This window comes from Gekko japonicus, unplaced genomic scaffold, assembly GCF_001447785.1.
Source record: "Gekko japonicus isolate JY-2015 unplaced genomic scaffold, Gekko_japonicus_V1.1 scaffold1011, whole genome shotgun sequence".
NCBI lineage: Eukaryota > Metazoa > Chordata > Lepidosauria > Squamata > Gekkonidae > Gekko > Gekko japonicus.
The window spans coordinates 395,981-418,013 of NW_015176478.1; the positions used below are offsets into that span (position 1 = coordinate 395,981).

Consider the following 22,033-nt stretch of genomic DNA (forward strand, 5'->3'; position numbering starts at 1 on the left):
CCCCGGGGCCGCCGCCGCAGCAGGAGCCGTGAGTAGCCCGAGGAGGAGGAGGGAGGGGGGGGCGTCCGTCGGTCGTCGGGCAGCGTCTGAGGAGTCCGCGGGCCCCCTGGCGAAGTCCGGCCAAGTTTCCTCCGGGGCGCAGCCTTCCACCCCAGGAGGAGACGGGCTCGGTCTCCCGGGCGGGCGCCCCCGGGTCACGCGGGCTTTGTCGCCCTCTCCCTTCACAGCAGCACGCGGCGGCCCCCCGCCTGAATCGGCGCTCGTGCCGCCCCCTCCGACTCACCTGCGGCCGCCTGGCCTCGCGCCTGGGGGGTTCTGCCCCTCCTCCCCCCCCCTTCGCCACCGGATGCCCCCTGCCTTCCTTCCTTCCTTCCTTCGTCGCTAAAACATTTGTATCCCACTTTCCCTTGTGGGGGGAAAAATGCTACATTAGCATTTCGTTTTTAGGAACATAAAATATGACTATGGACATTTTTACTTGGCATGAAATCATCACAACTAGCCTATTAAAAATAGAGTGTATCCAAACAGTTATTTCAAACAGAATACCCGCCCACATGCAAAAACAAAACTGAAACCTTTTTCTTTTCTTCTGACAACAGCACCTCCTAAAGGAAGAAATGCATCTTGTTCTTGCATTGGAGAGTTCAGTTTGTAACCGAGGACTTGCTTGTCCTCAGTGCACAGAAATTAGATCAATCTGATACTATATATTAGAAATGATTTGGAAAGTATTTGAACACCTCGTCTTAAAATATTTTATTCATCATGTTAAAATAAAACATTCCATAATCAATTTCTTTTCTTTTCTTTCAATTTTTCCAATTTTTCGGGAAAAAACAAAAAACGCTTCAGGAAAAAAAACGGGTTTTCCCCCCAAATTTTTCTGTTTCCCCCCCCAGGCCTTCGCATCTCTATGTGCATCTGATCTAACTGATCATGAGGTGGTAATGTCTGATTTCTCCTCCTTTTTAGTCCGGGTGCATATGTCGTGATCCCACCCAATCTTGCAAGAAGGAATCAGTTACAGAGAAGTAAGTACGTGCCCTGGAGCCAAGCCGTTGCGCCACTTCTGTGCAGAACGCCGTCCCTGAGCTGTGCATATAGTAGGGCTGCCATATTTTGAAAAGCGAAAAAGAGAACATATTTCCTGACCGACTACTTCAAACAAGCGATCACCATGACAGATTTCATTTTAAATACCCTTGCTGTTAAAGCGGTGATGACTGCTACCGGCCGGGAATACTCCTGACCTTCCAACCCGAAAGGAGGGTGTTTTCATCATTTTTTTTAAAAGAGCCCAAAAGAGGACCGACACCAGAAAGGGAGGATGTGTCCTCTGAAAAGAGGGCATCTGGTAACCCTGGCATGTGGCGCGTTGGGCCAGGCGGTCCTCTGCTAAAAGGGGGGGGGGTCCCATGGCCATCGGAAGCTGCTGTACATGGCCTGTGTTGCTCTTATTGTGTTTTAGTTGCTAATAAAGAACTGGAAGAACTCGACAAGTGGAAGGAACTGCACAGACCAGGACCAATTAATTTGACCCCCCAGAAGCTCGGTAAGTGAACTTCGGGAGCTGCCGTGTCTGTCTCGAGATACACCTGCCCCTTTGCCACAGTGTGTTGAAATGGGCGAAGCGAAAAAGAAGCTTTAGTGTGAAATCTGAAGAATCCAAGTGGTTTTCTTTCCAATTGCACAAAATATATATCTTACTGCATCTTGGGCAACTGAAATCAAAGCCACATATCACTTTAACGAAGTACTGTATGGTGTATTTGTTCAGGGTTGAATAATCGTTCGAATTCCCACAATTATTTTAAAAAATTGCTGGCAGGAAGTAAATATTTGTGATTAATTGGTCAGAGCCCTGACCTGGATGGCCCAGGCTAGCCTGGTCTTGTCAGATCTCCGGAGCTAAGCCGGGTTGGCCCTGGTGGGTCCTCGGATGGGAGACCCCCCCCCAGGAAGCCCAGGGCTGCTGCTCAGAGGCAGGACATGGCAGACCCCCTCTGGACACCTCCTGCCTTGGAAACCCCGTGGTGGAGGAAGCTACGAGGGACTCGGCCATACTCGACTTAATATTGACCAACAGGCAAGAGATGGTAGATGGGGTGAAGGTGATGGGAACCTTAGGGGAAAGCGACCATGTCCTGCTTAGAATTCCTTTTGCTGTGGGGGACCAAGGAAGATCGTAGCCACACAGTAAGGCAGACTTTAATAAACTCAGAGGTACAATGAGAATCATTCCATGGGCAAGACTGCTGGAAGGGAAAGGAGCAAGTGAAGGGTGGGCTCTCCTAAAACAAGACCTCTTGTAAGTTCAAGCTGTCACTATTCCAAAAAGAAAAACATAAGAACATATGAGAAGCCCATGTTGGACCAGGCCAATGGCCCATCCAGTCTGACACTCTGTCACACAGTGGGCAAAAATACCAGGTGCCATCAGGAGGTCCAGCAGTGGGGCCAGGACACTAGAACCCCTCCCACTGCTGCCCCCCCCAGCACCAAGAATACGGAGCATCCCTTGCCCCAGACCGAGAGTGGCTAATAGCCACCAATGGACCTCTGCTCCATATGCTTCTCTAATTGCCTTGAAGCTGTCCATGCTTGTAGCCGCCACCACTTCCTGTGGCAGTGAATTCCATGTGTTAATCACTCTTTGGGTGAAGAAGTACTTCCTTTTATCTGTTCTAACCCGACTGCTCAGCAATTTCATGGAGTGCCTATGAGTTCTTGTATTGTGAGAAAGGGAGAAAAGTACTTTCTCTACCTGCTCTATCCCGTGCATAATCTTATAAACCTCGATTAGTTCACCCCTCAGTCGTTGTTTCTCCAAGCTAAAGAGCCTCAAGCACTTTAACCTTTCTTCCATAGGGAAAGTGTTCCAACCCTTTTATCATTCTAGTTGCCCTTTTCTGCACTTTTCCCAATGCTATAATATCCTTTTTGAGGTGTGGTGACCAGAAACATGGTAGGGGATCCAAGAAGCCCATGTGGATGAACAGAGAACAGAGAATTGCGTGCTGTGCTAGGGGAGAAAAAGGAAATGTTCAAGAAATGGAGGCAAGGACACACCTCTAAAGAAGAGTATCTGTGGGTTGCTAGGCACTGGAGTTCAACCATCAGAGAGGCCAAAACTCACAGTGAGCTAAAGCTGGCCAGGGAGGCTTACGACAACAAGAAACTCTTCTTCAGATATGTGAGGAGCAAATGCAAGATAAAAGAGGCAATGGGCTCACTATTGGGTAAAACTGGAGAAACTCTGACAGAGAACAGAGAGAAAGCAGAAAGGCTCAATGCCTATTTTGCCCCAGTTTTTTCCCTGAAGAAGAGAACAGGCTCACCTAGAGATGGTAGGAGGCAAGGCATGGTGCCTGGGCTGCTGGTGGACTACAGAGAGGTAGTTGAGAAGCACCTGGCTGCATCGAATGAGCACAAATCCCCCAGGCCAGAGGGCGTGCACCCAAGAGTGCTCCAAGAACTTCCTAGAGAGCTCGCAGAGCCTTTGCCCATCACCTTCCAGCCCTCTTGGAGGATGGGAGACGTGCCACAAGACTGGAGGAGGGCAGATGTTATCCCAGTTTTCACTAAAGCGAGGAGGGATGACCCAGGAAACTACAGGCCAGTCAGCCTGACCTCCGTCCCAGGGAAGAGACTGGAGCAGATTTGAAAGGGATCGATCTGCGAGCACCTAAAGGACAACTTGGTGATCCAGGGAAGTCAGCACAGATTTGTCCCCACCAGATCCTGCCAGACCAACCTCTTGATCGCGAGATAAGCTTACTGGGAATGCTGTTGGTGGTGTTTACCTGGATTTCAGTAAAGTTTTTGACAGGGCTCCCTATGATGTTCTGATGGGTAAACTGAAGGACTGTGGACTGGACTCTAGGATATAGTTAGGCAGATACAGAACTGGTTGGAGAACTTATTAATTTGTGCGAAACTTCCTTTTAATCGCTGTTTTACCTATGTACGATTAGAATTATTTTATTATCCTAATTCTGTATTGTGACGGTCTTTGTCTATATATACAATAAAATTCTCGATTCTCTGGTTGGAGAACCGCACTCAGAGAGTAGTTGTCGATGGCATTTCATCTGAATGGAGGGAGGTGTCCAGTGGGGGGCGCCACGGGGCTTGGTTCTCCCAGGGGCTGCCGGACTCAGCACCAGCGGCTTTTATGCAGAGTATTCTCTGTCCTTACATTCGAAGCAGTTTCTACCTTGAGCATCAAAATGGCGGAATGGGACTTGGAACAAGGCTTGACATTTGTCTGGGGCATTTGTTTGTTCAAATGCCAGTCCTATCTGAATGTAGCCATGGTGCCCCAATGTCAAATCAGAACCAGGCCACTGGTGGGGGTTGGGCAGGGAAAGGGAGGGACGTCCGCTGCCTCAACCATAAGCCCGTTGGAAGAGCTCCATCTTGACTATTTAACATACAGAATGCTTAAAGGACACTTACGAGGTGTTGTTCGTTTGAAGTGAGCTGAGTCCATTATCTGTTTGACAGAAATATTTTGTCTTGGTAGGAGGGAAAGCACCTGAGGCTGACGTGAGGCGAAAGCAGCAATGGGAGCACAGCCAGTCTAAATACCAGCAAAAGGTCAGGAAAAATGTCTCTGTCACTTCCCTTGTCCCTTGCATGGGCAGCGAGGGAATCTCTTGCTTCGTCTAACTTAACCTTTCGTTTTCCTCTGACGTGAAACGAGTGCGCAGAAACGTAAACCTTTTCAAGGCGTATTGGCGATGGCTCGAAATGGCAGCTGCAAGAAAATAGGGTGCCCTTTGAAAGACTGGCCGGGCCTCTTCGCTGGGATGGTCGTGAAGGCGGTCAGAGGCCGAGTATTCAGTCTGCGTTCCCACGAGGCAAAGAGGCGACACGCAGCCTCCGCAGACCAGGTTCTGGGACAGTTTCGTGGCATCTTCATGGACCCTGCAAATCTGGTCTTTAAGCAACACGTTCCCTCCCCCCCCCCCCCCGCCAAGAAGACCTCTTGAAAACACAGCTGCAGAAAGAGTCACTGATAGGCTCCTTGTGGCTGTCCCCCAGTTAAGGGATGAACAAATAAGATCTTCTTTGTCTTAAGAGGTGCATAAATTTGCATATGAGTAAAACAAGCATATTTTGCTTTTCGTGTGATACATTTTAAAAGGAGTGTCCCACCTTCTTCTTTTTTGCATTGGAAAGAATACTTTTTCCGAGTTGGTGCTTCTGTCTGCAAAGACAGGTATTAAAAATAAGCAGTGCTTAAATATTTTGCCCCATCAGGTGCAGTTTTTTTTCTCATTAGTTTAAACAACTAACCTGAGGATTAGCTATAATTACGAAACAAGAACATGTTTCAAGAACTTGCTCAGTTTTCTCTTTTTAGAGTAGAAAATTCCATATATTGATGAAAGCAATGTGCAAACTGTGAGTGTAACAGAAGTTCAGGTACGTGGAGGGTTTTTGCACTGCAGAGGGCAATGGCTTCGTGGCCGCAGTTGCCTCTCCCAAGCGTCCTCTGGAGGTGTCGTCAGTTTGCAAGGGCTGGGCATGAAGACACCAGTGGGATATAGAACATGCCACGGAGTGTATTCCAAGGCTCCTCTAATTTTGTTCTGGATGACAAGATATTATCTTCTGCTGCCAGGTCCACAGCTGTGTAGGAGTAGACAGTGGCGAGGTGGGAGAGAATTGTTTCCCAACAGTGACCATTTAGGTACATACTTCCTGTTGTTTTATCTTTGCTTGCTTTCTTGCCTTGGAATTTTTCACCCTCTCTAGTTAGGGTCATGCTACCCTTACATGAGTCTTAGCTCCCCCAGATTGCCACCCCAGGTCTAATTATCACTGAGAGTTTTCCTGTTTCATAAGACCATACAGAAGGTGTCCTCTTTGAATTTCCTGTCTGAGCAGCCCTCTTTCCAGTTCCCCTTTCTTTGCTCTGCACCTTAAAAAGAGAGTCCCTTTCTCTGCCTGGTAAATCTGCAAACTGAGGAGCCCATTATACCCCCCACACACACACACACCTTTTTGCAGGTTCAGAGAAGGGGTTTTGTGCAGGACACCTGAGGTCTAGTGTGGCCAGTGCTAGCTCACCCAGGTATGGCTTGCCCGGGCGTATTCTCATTCCCTCTCCCTCCTGCCCAGCAAAGAAAGGGTTCTGTTCGCAGCCAGGCACTCTGTTTGCCTGGGCTGAGAGTTCAGGTCTGCCATGGAGGGGAGTTGCCAAGTTGCAGCTGCACTTGAGGTTAGGAGGAAGCAGGCCATTGGAGCTTGCACAGTGAGGCAAGGGGCAGGGAAAGCCCGTTCTGTCTTGGCTTTCATCACTTGCCAGTGATGGTGGACATGTGTGACGGAGCGTCAAGGCTTAATGCCTTACACAGTCTGAGAAACTTTGAGTAATGGGCTGTTCAGACACAATTCTGTGGAGAGAGTCAGGGAAATTACAGTTGGGAACTGACAATTGAAGAAGAGACAGTTTAGCACTGACTGAGGACTGGGAAGGAGGCAAAAGAGAGTGAGAGGATCGCAGAAGATCCCTATTCGAGCTAAAAAAGGGACAGAGCTTCTAGTCAAGAGAAGTAATCCCTGCCCAGTGAAAAGGGAGATAATTCTTAAAAGAGGAGTGTTCCCTGGTCTGTGTATATAGAAGGATCTTGGGAACTTGGTTGTATGTTCCTGGCTTCTTGATTTTAAGTTCTAAACATGAAATGTCAGTGAAACCTCAGAAACCTGTGCTTGTGAGTTAAAGCAGAAACTGAAAAGACTCTATCCTCAGATTTTCAAAGACCTTGTTGAAAAGCAAAAACACTCACTTGTTGGCAGCCTATTATCTGGATTTAGTGTGATTACAAAGTTACCTTAGTTTTTATTATTGATTCACCTCATACATCCTGACCTAAAATATTTTGTGTATTTTTTAACTTTCTAAAGTCTCATGTGCCATTACAGGCGAGAGCCAGTTTGGTTAAGTGCGTGGACTCTAATCTGGGAGAGCTGGGTTTGATTCCCCTGTCCTCCACTTGCACCTGCTGGATGACCTTGGGCAAGCCATAGTTCTGGCACAGCTGTTCTTGAAAAAGAGCAGTTTCTGTCAGAGCTCTCTCAGCTCCACCTACCTCACAGGGTGTCTGTTGTGGGGAGGGGAAGGGAAAGGAGTTTGTAAGCCGCTCTGAGACTCCGGGTAGTGAAGGGCTTGGTATAAATCCAATCTCTTCTTCTTCTAGAATATTAGCAGGTGGGCTGAGCCAGCATCAAAATATATTAACGTGACAGGGTGGGACAGCCATAGACCAACAAATAAGAAGGAAATAGATGTAGGGGCTGCTCAGCAAGAAAGAGAGAAGAAACAAAGGGAAAATCCTGTGTGTGAGTGAAGGAAGAAGGTGAGGTTGCTGTAACATGCTACAGCCAATAAAGAACTCAATTTCAATGGATAATCAATGGCCATAGGTGACAATGAAATTTCAGGTTGTAGGCACTCTTCTAAGGAAGAGAGACTCAGAACACTGCAAGTCCAGTTTGTCTAGGTAAGCTTCAACCCATTTTTTAAAAATCCTGATACCATTTCAAGGGAAGTACAGTCATCATTCTTTGGGAAGTGCAGACTGTAACAAAAACTCAATTTTCTTTTTTGCTGTAGTTGAAAAGAGAAACATATGTGAGGATGAAGAGAGAGGCTGAAGAAGCAGAGCTTTTGAAGAAGAAAGCAATTCAAAGAGAGAAAGTAAGACAGTGTTAGTCTGGCCAACTGAGTAGTGGGTGTGTTCTGCATCTAACTGATAGTCGTGTAAGACGCCTGGGGATAATCTCAAACCTGGAATGAAAACTTCTACATCTCTGCCACCCAAGAATTCTCAGGTTATTTCTCCAAAGCCATCAGGTTTATGATCACAAGATCTCCCGAAAGTCTACTAAAGGCTCTTGTCTGCTCCTCAAGGGGACATTCCATGTTGATCTGGAATAATGGGCTAGGATCAAGGTCCCCAGGCATCCACAGGGCCAAATACCCCACAGTGAAGATGCAGAACTGCTTCCAGTATTGTCCCTTCTTGAAATGGTGAGCAAGCTTTTGTGGAGTTCTGTGTTCTTGTGATGTGTGAAAGAGTCATCTGATGTAAAACATCTGAACCACAGAACTGCCAAGTGCATGATGGAAACTCCAGTAAACTGCCCACTCCTGAGGCCCCCAGTGTCCTCCAAGGTTTGCGGGTTTTGCTTGTTCAGTTCAGTTCAGTTCTGCAACTGTCAGGAGAGGGAGGGATGAGGGGTGCTTTGAGGGGGGGGCCTGGGTAGAAGTGGGAGGGGAGGGGTGTTCTGCCAGAGAAGGGCATTCTCGTATTGGAGGTAAGGGGCTGTGTTGTTGATAGTCACACAGCATCCTTCACTTGTGAAGGATGCTGTGTGACTATCAACAGCACAGACCACAGTAAACTTGTATCCTAAATCTCAAGGATTACTAGACGATGATTGGTGGAGGTTCAAACTGGATAGTCGGCATTTTGCTTAGCTGAACAGACAGAGACACCTGAGTGCCTGGAAAAGGCAGCAGCAGAAACAAAGTACTCCTGGGGGCACCTCTCTACAGTGGCACGTTTTTATCCCTGATTCTATCCCATTTCCCCCAGAAGGCACGTGCCCGAGTGAGGGTTCGTAAATATACCCCCACTTGGTTTCTTTTATTTTAAGGGTTGATTCACAGGACCAGCTACTGCGTTGACAAGGGTAGCCCTATAGACATGTTCTGTTTTACCTTATGATTCCATGAGTGTTTCATTAGAACAACTCAATTTACCTCAGGTTTGTTTTAGGTGAGGTGAGTTTCCAGTTCTGTTGGCATCTCTTCAGCTGACCGTTTTTTTTTTTATAAAGGTAGCCACGAGGGCTTTCAGTAGGTCGGGGTGCTGCTGGTTTCCGAAGTTTGTCTGGACTGGGTGGAGGGTGTGTTTGGCCCTCTGCCGCTGTGCGGGTGTGGCAGGGCCTCAGGTGCGTTCTCAAGGGGGGGCCCAGGCAGGCTCCCAGCCGCTCTCGTGACTTCCAGCCGTGTGTCGGGTCCCATTTGGAGTGGCTCTGCGCTCGGGGTCCGTGGGGGTGGTGTCCCTCACCAATGAGGTGGCGCTTCACTATGCTGACGCTTTAATACCCTAGGCCAAGGAACTTGAAGAAAAACGAAGGCAAGAACAGTGGCCAAGAGGACGGATGCTCAATGAGGACAACTACCTGTAAGTCCAGCTTCCATAGGGAAGCGATTTAAAAAAAAAAAAGCTTTGGTCAGCCGGAGTGGTGGTGTGGTGAGAGTGTAACTAAAAATGAAGGCCTTTCTTCTTCCTACTGGTCCCTGACACCAAGCAAATGAAGGCCTCTCTTGTTCTGGGGTCTGGCCCTTTGGTTTAAGGGGTTAACTGGTGCATGATCATTTCCCCTCAGAGTAATGAAGGGTTTTTTTCTTAGCGACTTTCTGGCTTATTTTCCCCGTCTTTGTGACTTTCTGGCTCTCCCCCCCCCCCACATTTCTCTCACATGACCTGCTTCCACTGACCCTGAGAACGCTGGTGTGTGTCTTTGCTCAAGGTTGGCCGTGTGCTGGACAGTCCTTGACCGCCCTGCCTTGTGAGGGGCAAAGTACTGTGGAAAGACCAGCCTGGAACATACTTTGATTTTCACTCAGGATGGTGAGATCTGAGCCCAGCAGCACCTCAGAGGCCAACAAGGTTTCCGAGGCAGAAGCTTCCGGGGGTCCAGGCTCCCTCCGTCAGTCACTTGTTCCCATCGGAGACTCTCAAAAGCTGTGACTGCAAAAGCCTTGCCTGTCTCTCAGGTGCTCCTGGACTCAAATCTCGTTGTCTGACTGCAGACCGACAAGGCTGCCCTCTAGAGCCGTCATGAGGGTCGTAATCTTTAAAAAACGCGAGAGAGTGGCACACCTCACCCTCCTCCTGGCACTCCCCTCAAGCTTCTCCAGCTAAATGCCAAAGAGCCCACGCCAAAACAGGTTTCTGATGGCGAGACCAAAAGGCTGTTTTCCACCTAGCAGAGTATATTAACGCGTTTTCTGCTTAAGGCGACAGCCGCATGAGCAGTACTAGATAGAAAGAAATATAATTAACGCGTGCATTTGTTTTCCACTTGGTTTGCTTTAAGAATTGCACCAGTTGGAATAAGACAGCAGGACTTCATAAAAGAGAAAGATGGCAGGGAAGGGATGCAGAACAGGACTGACGAACTGAACCAAGGAAGACTCTGGCCTCTGACCGCAGGGCTGCATTCGCCAGACCGCTGGCCAGCTGCAGAGTTGCCCTGGCCTTCTGGAAGCCTCCGGAGCACTGGCAGAATCTCCCCCAAAATGCCACAATCTGTTTAAATTTACCTTTCCAAATGGCCAGTTCCATAGCTGCAGTGCTCAAAGTACCATTCATAAATCAAAATAAGTGCATGCTTTGAAGAGTCCCTGCCTTTTCTCCTCTAAAGCCAGTTTGGTCTTGGTGCTGGGGGGTGGGGGTGGGGAGTACTTGCCACACACACACAAAAAAAGAGTTTGGGCTCAAACATGCTTGTCTGATCTCTTTTCAGTCTCATGCCCAGTTCTGTCCTAGATCTAACCTCTCTTTTAGCATTGTGGAATATTTAGCCAAAAGGCATGAAGGGGGGAGACACCCTCTAGAGTGCCGTAGGAAAAACAGTCTGAATGCCTGTGGGGGGGTACGTTCTAATTGTCCCCATTAATCTGTCCACTCAAGCTGGCAGGAAATAAGGCAGCAGATTGGCGGCACAGATTGTGTGTGTGTGTGTGGGGGGGTGCTTGCAGAGCAGCACCTCCGTGTAATAGACTTCTCACCAGTCCTGTAATTTTCTCAGACTGTGGGATTGGTGTCAACGGTTCCAAAATAATAAATGAAATCAGGATGCCTGAAATTACTTCCAGGGATGAACTCGGGAAGGTGGGCAAGCAGAAAATAAATTATTCTAGCCAGCTAACAAAAAATGTTTGAAATAATTGGCAATTAAAAAAACCTGTTGATTGGAAAAGTTAATGAGAACTGAGACAAGATGATGCTGGGAAAACTCCTGTGGATTTTTGTTTTGCCCGTTGCTACTGGGGAAAGTCGGCTTTGGTTATCTGACATCTTGCGGTGTTTGCCAAGAAGAAAAAAATTAGTTTAGGTTAAGAGAAAAAACATAGAGGAAAGAAGGAGAAGTTTGGGGAGATTAATTCTCAATATTACTGTGCCCTAGGGTCTCTTGCATTTCATCGCTGCATTCCAATGTGAACTCTCATGGCGGAAGAATTTCTTGGGAATTCATTGGTTTGGATCCTGCAGGTCTCGTCCCTTGCTGGAGGGGGCTTCTCTCAGAGGGGAGCTCTTTCTGCTGCTGACCAAACAGATCTGCAGGATCACAGCCATCTCATTCTGTGTGGAGAATCCCGTTGTTCCTCTGATAACTTGTTACCTTTGCCAGAAAAAAGAGTTGATTATAAATATGCTTTGAATTTGTCCCCTGAAATTGGGAAGGACATCTTATTTATCTCTTGAGCACATATTTCATCCTGCTCTTTCCCCCATGGATTCCAGGGCAGTGTGGATCATACTGGCACCTCAGTTTTATCCTCCCAGCAACCGTGTAAGGTCGGCTAGACTGAGAGTGAGAGCACGGTGGGTAGTTTGAACCCAGATTGCGTAGCAAATTCACCCAGAAGGCAAGTTTGGCTTAGCGGCCAAAGTGTTGGACTGCGATCTAAGAGACCTGGGTTCAAATCCCCACTCTGCCAAGGAAGCGGCTGGGTTGGTGGGTGCCCTTGGGCCAGTCACGTGCTCTTGGGCTAACCTGCCTCACACAGCTGTTGTGAGGATGGAACGGGGGAAGGAAGAACAGTGCATGCTGCCCTGAGCTCTTTGGAGGGTGAGATTAGCATAAAGCAAATAAAAAATTGTCCTCTCTAATCACTATACAACGCTACCACCTTATCTTGAAATAATTTTGTTATATTACTTTGTCTGATCTGCTGAGGAAACTTATTTTGAGCTAATAATTATATTTTCCAGCTACAGCAAGGTGGGTTGTGGCTTCCTTCTGGGGGATTGAAAGATTTGTTCCCTTATGACAAACTGATGGCGAAGATTTCTATTATACATTTTGCCAAAACATGTTTTCTGTCTCTAATGATTGGTAGTTGTATATGTGGGCTTGGAAGAATTCTTTTTCCACTGCAACAAACTTGACCATCTTTTAATATAGCTTTCTATTTGTTCTTTCCATTGATTTCTAGTGGCCAGTGCAATAGTCTGTTCCAAGGTCAGGAAATTATTGAAACAAACAGATGCAAAAATTTTATATGGTCATATGGTACAATACTATGGCCAAATAATAAAGCAAGGGGCTGTGGTCTAGAATAAGACATCATTAAAGGCCTTGGCAAAGAAAATGCAAAAGGTAGGCACCAGACAATCTTCAGGGAAGATCATTCAAATGCATGTTTCTTAGGCTGTTTAACATCCACACCTCGTCCGTAGGCTGATGCTCAGAGCACGGAAGTGCCAAAAACAATAGGGAACCCTTAGCATGTCATTATAGCCACAAATAGCACCCACCAAGGAAAGACCATCAGCAATCCACAACTATATATGATCAAAACTGTATATTACATTCATTAAAGTACAAGGATGGGTTAGTGGTCATAAGCTAATAGAATGTATAAACACATATCCAACAGATTGCTCATAACAATTGGGCATTATTTACAAAAAGAACTTGTTCAAAAGCCAACAGTAGGCTCCTCTGTAGTCCCATACATAAATAGTGTCCATAGACCTCAAAAAAGAAAGTAACTGTGGCAGAAGACACTCACTGTGGAAAGAAAAATGGCTGTATGTCTCTCCCAGGTATAAATGCAGACATTTCAATGATCTTCAACAGCAGCTGGTAAAACGGAACTGTGAAGCAATCATAAATATACATAAAAAGATGGGGTCGAATACATCTCTCCTTATATATAATTGTCCTTTGGTGGTGGCACTCTCCAGAACATTCCACACGCTCCCAAATCAGTTGGCTGTCATAACGTGTCCCTATCCACTCACTTGCATTGCCTGAGTCGCACCCACCGAAGCAGCACCCGTGAGAATTTACCTCACTGTGCGCTGGGATCCCTCAGAACATGGACACTCCGGTGCTGCCTGCCCCTGTCTGCCGCCCCGCTCTGGACCTGCTGACGCTTCAGGTTGTGGCCGCTACCGAGAGGCCTACCATGGGTCCACAGAGGTGGCACACTCCTTTTTGATGTTTCTGCCTGTCAGAGGGGCTGGCATGCTGGCCCCTCTATCAGGCAGAAGCCCTCTGGATTCATTTTCTCTCCCTTCCTCTTTCCTTCACCCCTCTTGGAACTGAGGCAAAGGGGGGGGGGAATGGATCCCAGGCACTTCTGCCTCTCAGACGGACTGGCACTCTGCCCCCTCTGTCAGGCAGAAGCCCTCTGGATTCCTGGCACTCTCTCAGAGCCTCTTTCTAGAGCTCGTTGTATTGTATTTATTTCCACAATGGGCCTTATTCCTAGTAATACATATATCAGTTCAAAACCATAGGAAAAATATATCTCACCCCGATTTCCAAACTAACGGGCACAGTTCAATAACTTCACTGGAATCCTAGGGTTCTCTACAAGGCAACATTGCCGTGCAGCATTTAACCATATACAAATCCATTGCACTACAGTTTCTTAAAGCGGACCCCTCCCATTTTTCACAAACATGCCTGAGTTTCAAATAATTGCAGTCATCCTCAAATAAAGGCAGCAAAATCAAGCATCTGATTCATTCCATTTGGTGCTAAAGTTTTTAATTAAAAAATCAATCTGGACTCCTTTTGCAATGAAATTTGATTAGCATTTTGAATGGTGAATGGTTTACTCTGATATACAAATGCTACAAAAAAGCCTAATTTCTTCAGGACTATGCCTGGCTTGTGTGTAATGTTCTATCAGGGCTTGGCTAATATTATTGTGCACCCTAGAGCAGTCTTCCAACATACATGTACCGATAGAATGTGTGGATATACCCACATATAAGAGCCCACAGGGACAGACAGACACATATACAATAGTTTTTGCTGAGCATGTTGCCAGTGCTAATTTTTATGTTCTTTGAAGGCTCCTCAAAGACCTCCTCTTTCACGAATTTGCATTTCCTTGGACTCTTGGACAAAGTTACTGTCAACACTCTCTGGCAGTGATTTGTTTATTGATGAATAAAGATGTTCCAAGCTGAGACCAGTACTGTGTCAGAACTGAGGTTCTGGCATCCAAATCTCCAATTATAGACAGTTCGAACCAGACCCCCTTTGGGTCCCGTCCAATCATACCCCACAGCCATCCCACCTAACTTTCACTCACTCTACACCCCCACCTGTGAATATACTGTTAATTTCTCTAAGCGAAGCAAGCACAGTCATCCCCAAGGTCATCCCTGCATAGGGAGGTATCTTAGGAAGATTGACATTGCCACTACAACAGAGCCATTCACACGCTCACTCACACCCCTCTGCAGGCCCCAAGTTCCCAGAACATGGCAGAGTTTGACATTCGGGGCCCCCAAAGCCCTCACCCCCCCCCCAGCTTGAGGGGGTACCACTTATAGAAAGCACGCACCAGTTTAGAAGCTTCCACACTTCCCCTGATAGGTGTTATTTGTGGCAGAGCATGGAAGTGACCTTGTCCATAACGAAATGGCTGGCCGTCCACACTGGCCACCAACATGGGGCAAAGAACAGATCATTTGGAAAGGAAAATGTCACCAAGAGAGAAGTTGCTGTTGGCGAGGTGATAGGTGGTCAGAGCATAAGGTAAGGATAGGTACAGAGAGGAAACTCTGAACATGAAGATTTGATGGCAGTTGGTGAAGCCAGCTTGGAAAGATTTGCAAGCAGCTGGGAAGGGAGAGGAGGCGGAAACACAGGCAACAGTCTTCCTCCATAGAAATGCCTTTTAAAAACACCCCAGTCTGTTAAATGCTGTTAATCTGGGCAATGACTGTTACCAGCAGTAGTTTGTGTCACCTCACTTTATCAGGGGTCCCCAATGTGGTGCCACCCCCGGACACCTTTTCTGGCACCCACCAAGGGTTTTTAGAAACTGGGTGGGGCCAAGTAGGGCTTTTGCCCAGCAAGGCTTCTGATTGGCCGTTGGAGATTTGATTGGCTGTGCGAATTTTTTAAATTGTTGCTTTGGCAGCAGCTGCCAGCACAGCACACGAGGACCTCTGCTGTGTGACTGAAGGTAAGACATGGCGATCGTTTCATGGCTGGCTCTGCCCCCTGTGGCAGCCATGTTGTTGCTACGCCCACCACCCTCTGCCAAGATTCCAGATGTGCCTGCAGGCTCAAAAAGGTTGCACTCTATTGTTCTTTTGATTGATCAGTTTGATAGCTTTAGGCCCCATCCTGAGAAATCTAAGCTAGAATCTGGGGTTGGCTCCGAATTTCTTCATTGACCACTCTTGCAATTCTTCTTGCATTCACCCTACAGAGAAACCACTGAGTTCTTGAATAAACTGGCTTTAGGCCCATCTCAGAGAACCTCTTGTCACGCAGAAGGCCACGGTCTGGAATCTACACCCTGGGTAAGTTTTGTTGTGGGCTCTGCAGTGGCCAGTATGAAAAGTACAGCTTGTCCTGTGTCAAAGCAGACAGGGAGACTGCTTCTCCTTGACAAGCTCCCTGTTCTGACCAGAGGAGACACGAGTGAGACTGAGGGCTCCAAGCGGCCCGACCCCAATGAGGAGATTTGTCCCTGTGCAGCCAAAAGAGAACCTTTCCAACTAACAACTCTTTCTGTGGCCACCGGTACGGAGCAGGAGCTGGTGACTGAAATCCCTGAGGTTTCCTTCCCCAGTTGGACTGTTCCAGCTTCTCCGACCACCACTGGTCCTGAGTGGGGGAGGTACCACTCTGGGAGGCCCACCTGTGCTTGCCTGGAAGAGGATTTTTTTCAGACCACAGAGCCACACAACGCGGTTGGTTTTCTTAAATGGCCTAAAAAAACTCAAATGCAGCTTGTGGAAGGGGAAACATTGGCCAAATAACTTGTACTTGCAGCAGCAGAGCAAAGGAAGTAAACCTCTGGAGTCAGCGCTTTATCCCTAAGCGGGGCAGCCATTATTAAAGCAAAAGCCGAACGGAGGCTTGTAGAGTGATTGTGGCATGAAGTTGTGCAGGCCAGAGTCTGTGTTTCATCTCATGCGGGACATGTGATGTCTGTTGGCTTGCATGGACAAGGAAATGTGCAAGAAAGCAACAAAAGGCAGGAAGCCTGTGATATTTCTAGGCAGAGCTCAATGTGTATGGCGGGGGGGGGGCAGGCAAATGAGTCTGTCTCTGCATAAATTGAGACAAACATGGCAACGTTCAGCAACTGGGGGGGGGTTTGCACACTTTTATGTTGTTTATCATCTGTCTTTCTCACTGAGTCTGAAGGAGGATTACACAGTGTAAATCACTGCAATGAGTAAGCTGAGACATCTAATGAGCAATGTGATAGGACTAAGACCTGCAGAAATTTGAAAGGGAGCTGTCCTTTGAACAAAGTGTAAGCACATCTTCTGGGGCCAATTTGTTACGGTGCAGCCCTGTTTCCTTTATAAAAATGCCCTCCTGAACAATTCTGTTTTACACAGTTTGGGAGATGCCTGGAGCCTGCCTGGCCTCCTCCAGCAGGCCATTCCAGGGGTGGGGGCCTGTACAGGGTTTAGCCCACCCAGGCCATGCCAGGAATGGGAGGGAATCCTGTACTTTCCAGTACATTAAACAACAAGCCACAAGACAGTCTGTACCATCTCTGGTCTTCACAAAAATTTGCCACCAAAACCTCTTTTCACTAGTCCCTGCCTTTCCTAAGGGAGAGATTCCAATCTACTTGCAGTTTCTTTCAAGCTGCTAGGCTGGCAGGAGCTGGGACCAGAGACAGGAGCTCACTCCATCACGTGGCACTAGGCTCTCAGACTGCTGACCTGCAGACCTTCTGTGGCCTGCGGTCTCACTTCCCCATTCGTTCTGTATGTGAGCTTGTAGTGCTGTTGTCCATTTCAGTGTGTTCCCTTGAGAAGTGGTGGAAATGGTGGTTGTTCCTCAAGGGGAGGCCTTCAGGCTGTAGCCAAGACTCATCCAGGCATGGTTCTCCAGAGCTGAAAGGGAGTGGTAGGGGTCTTCTCCTGGTCCATCAGCGACATGCTCATGCCTCCTGAGTCTCTGGTCCAGCTGTCTAGTTGTGACAGGACAGGTCCCGAAACTGGCAAGACCGGTGTGCCAGGACAAGGCAACAGTTGGGACAAAAGAAATGTGCAGCCCCCGCATAATGGTGCGTTTTACCTTCCACCTGCAGCTTTGAGACATTTATTGTGACTCTGAAGAGGCATAGAGTTGGTTAACTAATGGGAACAGCGGAACACTCTGCTGCATTAGGTGGAGCGGCATCTGTAAATGCCAACCAGTCTGTCTTACTCACATGGTATGATATGCGTGTTAAGTGGAGAGGCAGTTAAGTTCCAGCTGTCTCTCTAAGTCCTGCTTTCTTTACTGTGCAACAGGCCAGAAGCCGGGCGTATAAGGAACTCCAAAGACAAGAAGAAGACAGGAAACTGCAGGCGATGAAGGAGGAGCAGCGGAGGAAGGTGAGGAAGCAGCTGCTCACTCACACCGGCGAGCCCCTTGGGTTTGGCATGTGAATGCTCGTGTTGGGCTGGCTTTCAAATTCATGGGGAGGAAAGGCAGTAAATTCCTTGACCTGAAATTTGAAAACCCCAGCTTTATTTTATTTGACTGGTGTGTTTGTGGCCAGCAGTAACCAGATATTAGTTCATCAAGGGCTTCCTTTGAAGGCTAAGAACTGAAAAACAAGTAAAGTTTGAGTCCAGTGGCACCTTTAAGATCAACAAAGTTTAATTCTGCCCAGTCAAACTTTGTTCTGTTGCTTCAGACCAACATAGCTACCGACCTGAGATATAAATGACCTTGTACACGTCTTCCATTGAGTGTAGCCCAACTGTCCTTTCACCTGTTGCTGCAGCTCTGCTTGTCCATCTCCCTGGCAGTGTTCTGCCTGTCTGTGCTGTCCACTTGGTCACCTAAACATCCACCTGTTCAGCGGGTTACTGTTACGTTAGCTTGCCATAGTTTCTTCAGCCCCTCAGTTGCAAAATCCGTGGCCAGGAAGCACGGGACCGGGAGCACATGTGGACCTCCCCCATCTTGCCCCTAAGCTTGCAGTGGTCCTGCTTAGTGGCTGAAGCCATGCTTTCAAATCTCAAATGATGGCCCACGGCAAGAGCTGTGGGAAACCTGGAAGCATAGCAGATGCTTTGAGCAGCAGTTCTAGTCCTCAAGAAGCACTGGTAGGACCTGGCTTTGTTAGAATTCAGAACAGGAACTGTACTGCTTAAAAGGAGATGATGTGGGTGTGTCTCTAGGCCAGCCTAGACAACACTGTGTCTCCAGGTCCACAGTGAGAGCCTGGCACCATTTTGGAGCCTTTTTAAAAACTTTGAAACTCACCCCAGGGGCCGTGGGGACCATGGGGCAAGGGGCCCCCTCATGTTTTCAAGAGCTGAGATGGCTGTGGTGCACTTGGGCATGGCATCACCACCTACTTTGGCCCTCATGGGTGAGTGTGTGTTCTTCCAGTCTCTGTTTCTAAAACCCTTCAATGAATTCAGCCCATCTGATCACCCCATGTGGGCTTTGCTTTGTTTCTGGGGTGCAGCAGAAATGGGCTTTCTTTCTTTGTGTTTTTTTAAAAGAACCGTTGGCTGCCTGGCCTGTGCTAAAGCCCCTGGGAATGAAGAGGATGGCTTCTCTGGTTCGTGGTGTCATTTGGCCCAACAGCTACCAAGGGGGAAACTGTACCCAGCCCTTCTAAATGGATCGCTGTAGGGACCAGCTCTCCTTTTAGCCCATCCTCTCCCCCATAAAATGTTGGAAAGGAGAAAATGGGAGACAGTGGAAAAGAAGGCATTCTCATTTTCCTCACTTGTGTGTTCCTGTTGCGGGAGGGGGGAGGTTCTGTTCTGCACATGTTTTGTTCCTCCTAGTGGTCAATTCAATATTACATTGCTCTGTGTCTGGCATATCTCCCAGTTGTGCAGGTTTTTATGCCGGACATACACAATGTAGGATCTAATCGACCACTAGAGGGAGCAAAACAAAAATCTGAAGCAACACACAAGGGAAGAAAATGAAAATGTAGGAAAGCCCATAGACTACTAGAGATGGAAGGTCACCACCTCGTACAACCCCTGACTTAATGTAGGAAATCCAGCTGTAAAGTGTTTCCAGCAGATGGGTCTCCAGCCGCTGCTTGAGGATCTCCAGTGAGAGAGATCCCGCCCCACCCCAGCATTGGTTCCATTGTCAACCAATATTAGAGTAGTTGGAAGTCCTCTAATTTCTGCTTCTTGCTTCCTAGAAAAAAATTATTTCAGGAAAGGATCTCCTTAGTTTGGTGGTCTTAGGGTGTAACTGCACACGACACCATCAGGTGTGCCGTTCTGTGCTGGGAATTTGATTCCCAGGTACGTGAGGATCTGGTTCAGATTGGGCCCCTGACACATGAGAAGCTGCTTCAGCGCTTCCCTATGTTCTGTTTTCCTGACCTTAAATGGCATTGGGGGCCCACTGTTTGCCCCAGTGGTGCAAGCTAGGTGTGCCCCATCAGTACATGTGGAGCCCCTAGGGAGACAAGTAGTGGCCACCAAGGAAGGACAGCAGAGCAGGGGGGAGGCTGAAATCCCCTTTCTGCTTGTACACGGCAGACCTGATTCAAATCAAGCCCATACTCACCTGGGAATTGAGTTCCCAGCACAATTTTTAAAATTTATTTTTATTTTATTTATTTCATGACACATGTTTGCTTTATTTATTTAAAACACTTCTATGCCACCTTTCCAGCCAAGCTGGTAAAAGTTAAAACACTTCATACATTAAAATGTTGTGTGAGCTCGGAGAGGACTTGGAGGTAAAAGGTGATGCATAGCAAAGCCATTAGTAGACTCCAGCCACAATGTTGGGTGTGCCATGGTCTCCATTTACTCTTCTGTAGTCTTCTTCTGCAGTCACCTTCCTTGATAGCTGCGTTTTAATAAATGACACTAGGCTCCCTTCTTCTCATCTGCATTATGTCTTTCAGTGGCTATGTTCCAAACATGGGAGTTATCCCACCAACTTTGTTATACACCTTATATTTACCTTCAAAGTCATCTTGTTTTTTCCAGTACCCTGGACATTTGTCTGTTGACATCAAAGGCATGATCACCTTGCTCCCCTGTTTTTGTTTGTTGTTGTTGTTGTTTTATACGTTTCCGTCCTCCACTGGATTCATTTTTAAGCTCCTCTTGAGCTGGTTTGATGGGCTTCCACCAAAGGCATTCTTCCTCATGCAGTGCCTCATGCAGTGCAGTCCCTGTCTCACCAGGAGCTTCTGCCGTGGTCCCAGAAACAGAACTTCTTTCAGCAGCACCATCTCCTTTGCCAGTCACTCAACAGCAACGTTCTTCTCTCTCTGAAGCATTCTGTCTCTTACGAAGAAAGATTTTGGGGGTCAGATAGGATTCCTCCTCACAAAAGCCTCACAGTCAGTTGTAACTTGTTCACTGCGGTGCCCAACAGTGCTGTTTGTTGCTGTGTGGGTGGAAGGAATAACAGTCAATGGGCTTGATGAGTCTCAGCAACACCAGAGATGCAAGACTAGGCTACACACTTCACGGGCTGGTTCTGTGCTTCTCTGTGAGCTGGGATGGCCAGCCACGGAGATGTTATCATTGAATGTTGTTGCTTGGCTTGAGTGGTTCAGAAGGTCTTCTAATTCTACTATTCATGATAGGCATTGGATCTCCCCCTCCCCCATACCTGTACCACTCTTCATCCAGTAGTTGCTTAAAATCATTTATAATGCTCAGACAATAGAGGTGGCCAACGTTATGTTAATGTTCAGCTGTCTTCAGTGAATCCTTCATGCATTAACGTTGTAGTGATTAGGTCATAGTTCCTTGACTTTAAAAGGTAGGCAAAGGACTTTAAAAGGTAGGCAAAAATATCTATCCTCTCCCATATTTCCAGTGCAGGGCTTCGTACAATTTTTTTTTTAATTCGCCAGTATTAATTTCCATCTTTCCCTGGCAGAGTTATTGAAAAAACAAGAGGAACTGGACAGCTCGTTTCTCTTCCTCAGATCCTGGGCTTTGGCAATATGGACTGCGAAGCCGTTCATAATTTTTTGCTGCTGCTCCTGATAAATGTCCCTTAGAATCACAGAATCGTAGAGCTGGAAGGGGCCACACGGACCATCTAGTCCAGCCCCCTGCCCAGTGCAGGACCAGACTAAAGCATCTCTGACAAATATTCGCCCAGCCTCTTCTTGAAAGCTGTCAGTGGAGCTCACCACCTCCCTAGGCAGCTGATTCCACCTTTGAACCACTCTGGCCGTGAAAAAGTTTTCCCTGATATCCAGCTGATACCTTTCTGCATGTAATTTAAACCCGTTGCTTCGGGTCCTCTCCTCTGCTGCCAACTGGAACAGCTCCTTGCCCTCCTCCAAATGACAGCCTTTCAAATATTTAAAGAGAGCAATCATGTCCCCCCTCAATCTCCTCTTCTCCAAACTAAACATTCTCAAGAAATCCCTCAGCCTTTCCTCGTAGGGCTCAGTCTCCAGACCTCTGATCATCCTCGTCGCTCTCTTCTGCACCCTCTCGATTTTGTCCGCATCCTTTTTTAAGTGAGGCCTTCAGAACTGCACACAGGACTCCAGGTGCGGCCTGACTAAGGCAGTAAACAGAGGGGCTGTGACCTCCTGCGATTTCAATGCTATGGCCCTTTTAATACAACCCAAGACTGAATTTGCCTTTTTTGCCACTGCATCACACTGACTGCTCATATTGAGTTTACAGTCCACTCTTACCCCAAGATCTCTTTTGCATATACACTACTCCCAAGAAATGTATCCCCCCTCCAGTATTTGTGCTTGACATTTTTGCAGCCCAGATGTAATACTGTGCATTTATCTTTGTTGAAT

General features: G+C 47.5%; 1 protein-coding gene across 1 annotated transcript in view; it reads left to right on the top strand.

Moving 5' to 3' along the window:
* Positions 1-5: 5 nt before the first annotated feature.
* The window catches only part of EPSTI1 (epithelial stromal interaction 1 (breast)), a gene marked incomplete at its 5' end in the record, with an annotated part of 40,327 nt that continues 18,299 nt past the window's right edge, over positions 6-22,033 (top strand). Inside the window, 8 exons of the mRNA XM_015427202.1 lie at positions 6-28; positions 976-1,034; positions 1,472-1,555; positions 4,529-4,602; positions 7,628-7,711; positions 9,133-9,206; positions 15,500-15,593; positions 17,556-17,639. Of these exons, the coding sequence (XP_015282688.1) occupies positions 6-28; positions 976-1,034; positions 1,472-1,555; positions 4,529-4,602; positions 7,628-7,711; positions 9,133-9,206; positions 15,500-15,593; positions 17,556-17,639 (576 nt within the window). The remainder of the gene's footprint in view (positions 29-975; positions 1,035-1,471; positions 1,556-4,528; positions 4,603-7,627; positions 7,712-9,132; positions 9,207-15,499; positions 15,594-17,555; positions 17,640-22,033) is intronic.